At 35.7% G+C, this 11,095-nt stretch overlaps 1 protein-coding gene across 4 annotated transcripts in view; it reads left to right on the top strand.

The window, feature by feature from the left end:
• The window catches only part of SYNCRIP (synaptotagmin binding cytoplasmic RNA interacting protein), a 31,254-nt gene extending 26,116 nt beyond the window's left edge, over positions 1-5,138 (top strand). For 2 of the 4 annotated variants that reach the window (XM_081828607.1, XM_031023846.2), the window contains exon 12: positions 496-5,138. In XM_081828607.1, coding sequence (XP_081684733.1) covers positions 496-521 — 26 coding nt within the window. In that variant the 3' untranslated portion in view covers positions 522-5,138. Of the gene's footprint in view, positions 1-492 lie in introns of all 4 variants that reach the window. The other 2 variants (XM_081828606.1, XM_006729416.3) reach the window with 1 other exon arrangement.
• The last annotated feature ends 5,957 nt before the right edge of the window (positions 5,139-11,095 follow it).

The following is an 11,095-nucleotide window of genomic DNA, read 5'->3' as shown; positions in this document are numbered from 1 at the left end:
AAATACAGGACTTGAAAGACAGAATGCTTCTTTAAAAATGTTAAGTGAATTTCAAATGTCAAGGTCAAACAAATCTCAGATGTTTGCTTTCAGCATATTTTATGATAATTTCATGTCTCAAAAACAGGAATTTCTTGAAAGCTAATGGGGGCAAATGCCTTAAGGGGTAACTTCTGTTAGATTTTCCTTTAGATTTTATTTTATTATTTTTTTTAAATAAAATCAGTTTGTGAACAAAATGGGGTTTTCAAACCTCAATTCAGTCCATCCCTGTCCCCCTCTCCCCTCCCAATAAAAGGCAAAAAAAAGCAAACCAAAACCTCAACTCAAAACAAGTGGAAAATCAGTAGTTATTCAAGGAAACCTTTTGGTTAGATGTGATCTTAAGAATTACTGTGTTAAAGCTTTTATTTTTTAATGATATCATTGTGTATGTACACATTATTAATTTAAAATGATTTATCTAACTGATTCCTTTTGTTACCTGGCTAGCAGGGAAAAGGGGTCGAGGCCGGTCCTGACCTGTTACAATGAAGACTGACTTGCTATGTGGGATTACACCAGAAGCTTGCAGTGGAGTAATGGTAAGGAAATCAAGCAACCTTAAATATCTCGGCTGTATAGGAGCATATTCTGTTGCAGAAGACCTTCCTATGAAGATCATGGAATCAAATACAGGACATTGAACTAATACTTGGACTTTGATATGAATTTCTTTAACAATTTTCTCTGCAGTGCAAGTTATTAAACTAAAGCTACTCTATTTTCCAAATGTGTTCCAACAGAAATCCTTCATAACTTCTAGCATGGTATCTTAATAAAGAATAAAGTTCTTCTCTTTAAAAAATCTGCTCTAAGTAGATTTTTCCCCTGTTTTTTTAAATTAAGGATCCCAGCAGTGGTTTTCTGAAATATTCTCTTGAATTTGTGCATTTAAATTTTATTGCAGTGGTATAGATGAATGCCATTGTTGGTATCCTTAAATTTTATTTCTGCTCACCAAGGTTAATCATGATTGTCTATATCTTTTTTATAGTAATCACTTTTGAATTGTGTTCAGATATGCAGTTTCAGGTGTAATCATCAGAGCTGGTTAGTCAGGCATTCCAGATAGTGGTTCTTTTCAGAACCTTTTTTAAAGGGTTGGTTAACTACCTCAGTAGCAGAGGATTGAACTATACCCTGTCTGTACTGTACATAGAAAATCTTTGTAGATAAAAGCAAGGCTTGTTAAATGATATGAGGGTAAGATTTTAATATACCAAATGTAACATTCTTAGTTGCCTTTAGTTTCAGAGGCTTGTAAGACTTCCTCATGACCATCATAACAGGCCTTGCTTTTGTCGTATTTTGTGGCTGAAAAAGCAGCCTTGCTTCTTCAGATATTGTAGTTATTTGGATGTATAATAGTTTAGCAAGATGTTACTTTTGTAAGACATCAGATGTTCAAAAAAAAGTGCATCCGAACTTGTACTAAATACTGCAGTGTCCCTTTATAAAAAGTCAGACTAAAACTGACAATTGTACAGCAAAGCCTGACATTTGGATATTTTGAAGTTTTTTCATAAATCATAGAAATTAGTATATGGCTGTAGTTTAGCTTTTTAGGTAAAAGGTATGTTTCATTAGTGCATTTCTTACTGCTGATCACTGCAAAAATGTGAATCAGCTTTCCATTTCTTATGCAGGTCATGATAACTTGTAGAATAGAGTACAATCATTTGTGCTATGTTTTTAATTTTCTAAAGCACCTTGATGACAGTGAGTGTTCAGTGGTGAAGCATCCTCTATTGAATCACCCTCAAAAAATTTTTTGCCAAGTCCTAAATTGATAGCTTAAAGTCAAAAGTGAAATTATAGTTTAATTAGGTCTTGGTATAAAGAAATCCCTTTTCCCCTTCCCCAAAGGGATACTGCAGTTATATCACATACCCAATAGGCACCACGATGAAGATCAGAGCTTATTATACTTAATTAAGGTTTTATACACACCAGTTCCCCCAGTAAATGCAAATTTAACAAAATTAGACATGTCATATGTTCAAAATGCTCATGGCAAACAATCATTTTGCATTCCTGCAAATAAAATTGTTTTATACTGTAAGCTGGAGGCGAGTGTAACTTATTTTTGTAATAAAGTTTTTATTTTTTTTATGTGTCATTAATATAAATGTGTGTTAGTGTAGAAATATTCTGGTTTAAAACTTAGAATTGCACACATTTCAGTATGTTTATTTGTACTTACATAATTTTAGAATAGTGGTTGCCAATAGCCTGTATGTTTCACATTAATTGGTTTTTTTATGTTACCTTAATAAACCATTTTAGTATGTTGTATGTCAGTTACTGGGATAGCTGGGACGTAGAGTGTAATTTAAAATTTGTCAATAAGTATTCATTGGAATATATGTAAATGTGCCTTGCCGGTTATTGAAACTTACCTACAAAATGAGTATGGGGTGACAAAAATTAGTTCCTGGTGCTTAATGAAACTTTCTGCCACTGATTTTATATATTACCCCGTGCTTTTTTAAAGTACATCTCTTTCAAATCTTAGTGTAAGTTTGAGGGCTACACAAAACATTTACATTTCATTCTAACATATAATGAGTATAATAGGTTGTGGAAAGTGGGTAAACTAAATGTAGCCTTCAGTAAAATTGAATCTCAGTGTAATCTTTGGTGCTGGCGTTTCCCAGTTCCAAGGAGTTAAATGATCCCATCAAAGAGGTCATTGCCATGCCTATTGGCACTTTACTGTCATACCCTTTTTTAAGGGACACTGTCAAGGTGTTTAAGTTAATTCTCAGAATTATTTGTTGGGATTTTAGGATGGGTTTGTTTGACTTAAGTAAGAACTGCATTGTCAAAGTTGAAAGATGAACATTTTTGTGAGTTCACAAATGTGTTCTTGAAACATTAAAATATGGAGCTGTGGGTTTCCAAGACTATTTGGCATTCTTAGTTTGGGGATTTGGGAGGGAAAACGATGATACAAAGAAATTGTGAAGAATTGGTGGGTAATGTAAACAGTGGTGATGAAATATATACACACTCAAGTGAAATTACTTGACAGTGTTCATTTGAATAACTTTGAATTCAAGCCATTATATTACTTTTAAAATTAAATATCATTTGCACTGTTCTGATAATGGGTGCAGTTTTTGAGCAATATAATCAGAGCTAAATATGCATGTAGTGATTAGTGATGTGAACAATTAAGTTCTGAGAAGAAATACTAACTGGTATTTTCAAACTTAAATTTCTGTAGTAAAATCAGCATCAAACTCTTATCAATAAGAGATCAAGGACAACAGGCAATGCATATAAACATACTTTTGAATGTTGTGTGGCCTATAAAGCAATAATGCAATTTATATGGAATGTCATGGGATATGAGAAATGGAAATGCAAAAATAACTAATCCTTTAGTAAAAATGTCAACATGTTAAAAGGGGAATGTTAACTAATGTAGGTTATTGCTATTTGTGATTTGTTTATGGGTTCTTGGCTTTGACAGCTTCAAAGAATGGACAGATGACAAGTTAAAAGAAATTTTGTATATATTGTCAAGGAATGGGTCTTAAATCCAAGAGTCAAGTCCCTTCCTTAGGGTGAAAAATGTATCCTTAAAGCATTCTGATTGTTAAACAAGAAACTTGAGTTACCTAAACAGACGCAAGATTTTGTTTCTGCAGACTACTTGGCAATCAAAAGTGATCATCAGTTTAGTTAATCAGTTTTCAGAAAGTTGCTTTGTGAGAAAATTGTGTTACATATATTTTCCCAAACATGCTTTTTGTGGAAGATTTTCAGCCATTGCAGTTGAATCCGATATTAGAAATGAAGTGGGGGTTGAGCACAAAAAGCGGTTGCACACTCATGATGATGGTTGTAGCATCGTGAGAAATTTATCAATTACTGCAAGTCGATTTAACAGAATATAAACATTTTCCTCATGATAAAATAGGAATTTAATAGGAATGGATTGATGGGGTGATCTCGGGTATTTACTTGTATGTATTTGGAAAGACTTAATATCAGGATGAATACATGCTAGATGGGCAAAATTGTCACATGCAGGACAGCTTTTTTGACTGCTAAGCCAAAGTCACTGTTGACTAGAAACATAGCAAAAGATCACCTTGTTATTACAGAGTAAGCCATGTGTCTATTTTAAGGGGAGAAATTAAATGTAGAAGGACTTCATGCATTTAGGAGAGGGAGCTAACCCTAGAGTAAATGATTGCTCAGATTCCTACAACTTCCAGGAATACCCACCATGATCATTTTCTCCCCAGTGATGTATTCCATAAAATTTCTATCTGACCATAGGAATTCATTGGTGGGTATAAAATGAATGAATAAAAAACTTAAGTAACAATACATAAAATGAACAGACTTGTGAGGATGATGTTTTATTAAAGTGTAGCATTTACTCAGTGATACCACTCAATAGGGCATGCCACTACTTTTCTTAAGATGCTAATTATAAACCAACATTGAAAGACATTTTTAACTGTGGGCAAATTAATAGATAGACTTTTTGGTCTGTCACTTTTTTAAAAAGTACTTAAATGTAAGTTCTATTAGCACCACAGTCTGCCTTCAGTAATATACATAAAATATTTCTCAGGACCAGAAGCATTCAGTTGGAAAAACCATCTTTTTTACGAATGCAAAACAGTATTACAACTAATGCTCTGGTCCAAGATTAGATTTTTAATGATTTTAACAGTAGTCTGATAAACATTTAGAAGTCTGGCATTGAGAAACAAAAGCTTGTACCTGACTAGTACTTTTATTTAAAAGAAATATTAGTTCTCTTAGCTTATTTAAATTGTCTCCTACATTTATTTATCCATAGAATTTATATTTATTTCATTCCTTTCATCTCACTGAAAACAACTGTCTGCAGGCTCTTTGATTTGGATTAGATGTGTGAAGTACTGTCTTTTGCCAAAAACCTCAACTTACCTGTTCTTTTTAACGTAGTGGGTTTGTGCTTGTTTGGAGATCAGTTCAAAAAACTATCTGTACTATCTGTACTGCCTCTGATGTTAAGATTTTATGTATAGCATAAGGAAGCTAGCTCTGACTATATTTTCCTAAGAATAAAGACCTATTTTTGTAGCATGTCTTAGGATCTCCAGGAGTCCAAGAATTATTGTGGGTGTCCTCCATTTCATCGTTTTTCACTTAACAGCTTTTGAATAGACACTTGGAATCTGTAGAGCTCTTCACCTTTTGATTATCTATACATTCAAAGTGACTAGCCAATGGTAAAAACAGATTCCCCAAGATCCCTAATTCAAGCACATGATGGGGAGATGTAAACATATAGTGTTGGTCTTCACTTGTTTTTAATTGGTGGAAATATTCTGTGGTCACACACATGCCAGTGGATGAAGAATTTAATGGTAATTTGGTTCTTTCCTGGGAACATACCCTACCATGCAATGCTCTTGAATTCTCTATCACAGTCTTTCTCTGAAGGTTTGAAAATAATTGAGGTTGCAAGTAATTCAGGAGAGTGGAGTGAACAAATGGATGTTTTAATAATAAAATGTTGAACATTTTAGATGACTGCTAATGAGGTTAGGTAGGTGAACTCAGCTTAAAATGGGTTCCGTTAAGCTAAGTTGGCAAATCAAACAATGGGGAACTTGTAAATAACATCTAAAGGGTTTGGCTCATAGCCCTAGAATTTCTTGGCGGGTGGGGGGCAGGTAGCGGTAATTTTGACCACTTCATCCAGACAAAAATCCTTTTAGAAGGTCACTTAGTGCAGAATTTAGTTTGTACTTAGGATAACCAAAAATGTATGCTATTTAGTGAAAAGAAGCTTTTGTCTTTTCAGAGCAGTCATCGAAGTTTTATACCTGAAAGATTCTGGGTCACCCCTAGGGCATTTTGAAAACCACTTACATTGCATGTCTCCCTGTGCAGAGACCAAACTAGTACTTTGTTGAAATAAGACTGCTGAATAAGACCTTGAGTAAGGGAGGAGTCCTCATAAACCGTTTTGGGAATTTAGTGTCTTCACATGTTTCCTGGAATGTGTTTGTAACACAACCAGTAAACAGTAGAATCAAAGTTATTTTAGAATGATTTACTGCAGGCTTAATTTCTGTCTATAAAGTGGTTTAAAACAAGTTCTAATCTGAGGGAAGTTATAAAGGCTGCTATCTAATGTTCATGAAGTGGCATTTCTTAGGCTTTCAGTTTGTATTCTGAAAACATTCTTATGAAGTATTGTTTTGGAGACAATTTTAGGATATCTAAGGGAATTGGTATCTTCTGTCATTTATGAACAACAGCCAAGTTTTACATCAGGGTTAAAGGATAGGGGTTTTGTTGTAGACAAGCTATTACCACAGATTAAAGAATACGGGTCTTGTTCATAATACAAAATCTGTAGAACAGAGGGTAGATTTCAAAATCTGGTCTTCTAAGTGTAGAAACATAAAACATGCCAGAAGAGTTCTAACATTACATCTGATGTGGCTCTTTTAATGCTGTTTAAGTTCAAATGAAGGAAATTTGAATAATTATGGCATTTGTTTAATAATACTGCTTGCTGTTGAATATAGGTGTCCCAGTTTTTTCCTATGGGAATTAGGAAATGTCGGTACTGCATCATTTGAAGACAAAATCGATAAAACGAGAAGCTCTGTATGCAGTGTGGGGCTTGAACTCAGGACCCTGAGATCAAGGGTCAGATGCTCTGCTGACTGAGCCAGCCAGGTGCCCTTATTTTTATGTCATGAGGAAAGAAACCCTTATGACTTCATTTTTAAGAGTGTATCTTTAATACGTTAGTATTCATGTTACTTTAATTGGAAGGCTCAGGAGTTTGGTTTCTAAAATTGCTTTAACTTCGTAACATGTCATGAGAAATTATAAAAGCATATATACTAATTGTCTTGGTATATTCAATATTTGGAATGAGTGGTGGAAAACCAAAAGTAATGAGCAGTATGTCAAAGGCCATCTATAAAAATTGGAAGAATACACTTTCCAATTCTCTGCAGCCACATGCAACTATAGACAGTTTTGGTTGGCAAAATTTAATACCTTGTTTGCTTTTTTCTTGAAGGTAAAAATCCACATGAATTTGCACACATTGAATTCTTAAGAATCCTTCAACATTAAGGACAGGTACATTTTCCTTTATGAACCCTGCTTAACTTCAGATTCATTCATAAGTAGAATTAAAATATGAAAAAGTTTTTCTAAAATTGTATCGGAAGAACTTTTAGTTGCTCTCTTGGTTTTCTGAAGATCATTTAGTTAGGACAGCATCAGCCATAGTTAGGACCCCAGCAGCAGATACTGTAGTTACTTCAGTTTCTTTAGTTTATCTTTGCCTGGTGTCTCTTTTTATTAGTCTGTTTAAGTTAACTGGTTATGCAGTTTCTTCTCTATGGTTTCTTTTGCCTCTTAGAATGGAAGCTCCTTCAGGGCAGGGGAATCTGAACTAATGGTGTTAGGCATTTAAAAATATTCAAATATTTTTCAGTTTGGTGGGAAGTTAGTGTATTTGCTGAATTAGGCTTAATTGTGGCTTGCTAACTTGAAAAAGGAATAAAAATTTTAAACCACTAAATACACAATGTAGAAAGCTTTTTAAAATGAGCATGTAATGCTAGGGACCCCTGGGTGGCTTGGCTCAGGTCCTGGGATCGAGTTCTGCTCTCTCTCTGCCTGCTGCTCTCCCTGCTTGTGCAGGAGCTCTCTCTGACAGTTTTTTAAATGAGCATGTAATGCTAATGTTTTAAGTAAATTAAGTTCATGAGGATTCACATTTAAATTGTACATCTGATGTTTTTAAAAAATCAAAATTGGAAGTTAAGAGAACAGTTGGCCTTGTGATATGTATAAAAACCTCTTTTGGGGGGGTGCCTGGATGGCTGAGTCAGTCAGGCATCTGCCTTCGGCTCAGGTCGTGATCCCAGGGTCCTGGGATTGAGTCCCGCATCGGGCTCCCTGCTCAGTGGGGAGCCTGCTTCTCCCTCTCCCTCTGCCAGCTGCTCCCCCCTGCTTGTGCTCTCTCTGTCAAATAAATAAAATCTTAAAAAAAAAAAAAGCTTTAAAAATAATATAATTATTATAACCCAACTCAGCAATTTTCCTTTATGCTGATGTTCAGCTTAATTCTAAGTTACTGAATGAAACAGCATCCAACTACAACTCTCTTTATAAGGAAGGGGTACTTCAGTATTGAATTCTTGTTTTGCTGGTGAAGTGTGATTTTGTTTTTTTTAAATTTTATCTGAGAGAGAGTGAGCATGTGTGTGTGTTGGGGGGAGAGATGGGAGAGGGAGAAGCACATTCCCTGCTGAGCGGGGAGCCTGATATGGGTGGGGCTCGATCCCAGGACCCTGAGATCACGACCCGAGCCAAAGGCAACCACTTAACTGAATGAGCCACCCAGGCATCCCTGGTTTTAAGTCTGTAAAATTTGTGTAAGCTTTTTTTGCAGAGAGGAAAAGTGATGATACCTGAGAAAAGCATGAAGGCTAGGTAACTATGAAGTTATGGTTAAGTTTCAAATTCTTGAAAAAAGGTATTTCTAATTCTTAACTATTCTAAAATGACTTTGAGCCATGGTTCTATCTGTATGCATAGTTGTATTTACCTTTCACTTGGCAGGTTGTTGAAGTTAAATCACTTGAAAAGAGAGGCTCTGAATTTAAGGTATCATCTCACTATGATATATCTGTAACTTCTAGTTTGAGTAGCGGGGAAAGGTTATTTAACATGTTTGTGTATGCTTAGTTGATATTTTAGCTTGATAATATAAGATACATATTTGGAGAACAGGAGATAGTATATGAAATAGCAAATAGCACAGAAAGTCAGCATTTCTGTTCACATTCTATCCTATTAACAGAGATGACTCCTTTTTTTGGTCCTTACAGTGGCTACTGTTTACATCTATCTTGATTACTAAAGTTAGGCACTATTTACCCCTTGTGAAGAGTTTAGCTTACACTAGTTCTCTTTTTGCTGAACTATTTTAAATTCAGTCGATTACCTTTATTTCTCAAATTACACTTAAGCCTCTACTTCTACCAATTTCAGTATCTGTTTGCTCCTCACTATTTAAGGAAGCAGCACATGCAATATTTTGTTTCTTTTCCTTCATCTCCCAATTCCCATTATCTTGTCGGTTGTCAGGTTTATGACACTTTATAACTGATTATCATATTTTTCCTCTAGACTGAAGATAGATAAAATGTAGCATTTGTAATGGATAATTTATTTAGATTCACAGGTAATCCTATTTTGACAAAACCTGAGTCCTTTGGAAAGCAAAATTTAAGGTAGACATGAACCATGACTTAATTAAAAAAAATTTTATTTTAAAGATTTTATTTATTGTTCAGAGAGAGAGCACAAGCAGGGGCAGCGGCAGGCAGAGGGAGAAGCAGGCTCCCCGCTGAGCCAGGAGCCCGATGCGGGACTCATCCCAGGACCCTAGGATCACGACCTGAGCCTAAGGCAGCCGCTTAACTGACTGAGCCACCCAGGCATCCCATGACTTTAATTTTTTTCTTGAGTTTTTAATTACCTTTCTTTTTGCTAAGTTCTTTTGGTTATTTAGTCATATTTAATGCTCTGTATACTTCTGTCAATGAACTCCTATCATACTAGGATTCCTTTTTCCATTCCATTGCTGGGTTCCACTGTTCATAGGTTCCATAGCTTCCTCTTAGATTCCCTTTTGTTCTTGCTGCAATATGTTCACTGGTAATATTGTCAGAAAAGGTACATGAACTGTAAATAGTCTTGTGTACTGGAAAATGTTTCACCCTCACTGTTGATTGACAGTTTGGACATAGGATTCTAGCTGCAATATCCTTTTCCATCAGAACTTTGGAGGTATCACTCCACCGTTTAGTCTTATAAGTTGATCGAATGCAGTTCTTTCTTTGTAGGTAATCTTTATTTCTTACGCATTCAGATTTTTTTTTGTTACTTGGTTTTCTAAAGTTTCATGAGACTGCATAGGTTTTCGTTTATTTTGTTTTTTTTTTAACTTGAAGTCTTAAGGGTTTCTTAGTTGCTGAGAATTTTACTTTCCAGTTTTCTCAGTTTTTCTGCTTGTTTTTTGAAGCTGGGATTGAAAGAATTGGACTGGATTGATTGTCTTATGTTTAAAAATGTCTTCATTTGGGGTGCCTGGGTGGCTCAGATGGTTAAGCGTCTGCCTTCAGCTCAGGTCATGATCCCAGGGTCCTGGGATCGAGTCCCACATCAGGTTCCCTGCTCCGCAGGGAGCCTGCTTCTCCCTCTGCTTCTGCCCCTCTCTCTCTCTCTCACTCTCATGAATAAATAAAACATTTAAAAAAAATTTCTTCATTTATCACTAAATTTTTACACTTTATAAAAAATGTTACTTCCCTCCTGCCCCTTCCAGAACATAATATTGTCTTGGGGCACCTCGGTGGCTCGGTTGGGTGTCTGCCTTGGGCTTGGGTCATGATCCTGGAGTTCTGGGATTGAGCCCTGCATCGGGGTCCCTGCTTGGTGGGGAGTCTGCTTCTCTCTCTCCCACTGCCCCTCCCCCAGTTCCTTCTCTTTCTCTCTCAAATACATAAAATCTTAAAAAAACAATGTATATTGTCTTTAAATTTTAGCAATAGACCAGTCTGTTCTTACTTTATATATAGACTATCTTGCTCATTCTTGAATTCTGAAGATTTTTCAAAAAAGTTACCAGTTACAGGATGCGTTAAAATATTCACTTTGGTTATTTACTTTTTGTGCCTCTTAATTTTTTTCAAACGTTTGGTGGTTCTTCATTATTCATATTTATGAAAGAAGGATTTGATAAAAGTAGTCTGTTACAGATGGCTGACTGTAAATGCTGTGTGTGTGAGAACATCATAAGGCCTAACGGGCTCTATTTTAGCTTCCTTGGGAGCAAGAAGGCAAACAGGGTACTCCCCCATACCTGAAAGAAGAATGCCTGATGGCAGGAGTTCTGACCCTTCCCAGGCAGATTATTTGCTGTGGGGAGGGGGATAGATCCTGAAAGCAGCCTCACAACTGTCAATCACCACCTAATTTCTTCCCCTTTTACTTG

The sequence above is a fragment of the Leptonychotes weddellii genome, chromosome 8, assembly GCF_054177405.1.
Source record: "Leptonychotes weddellii isolate Sample4059 chromosome 8, ASM5417740v2, whole genome shotgun sequence".
Lineage (NCBI taxonomy): Eukaryota > Metazoa > Chordata > Mammalia > Carnivora > Phocidae > Leptonychotes > Leptonychotes weddellii.
Note: the sequence above shows the minus strand (reverse complement) of the source record. Positions and strands in the feature narration are given on the sequence as shown.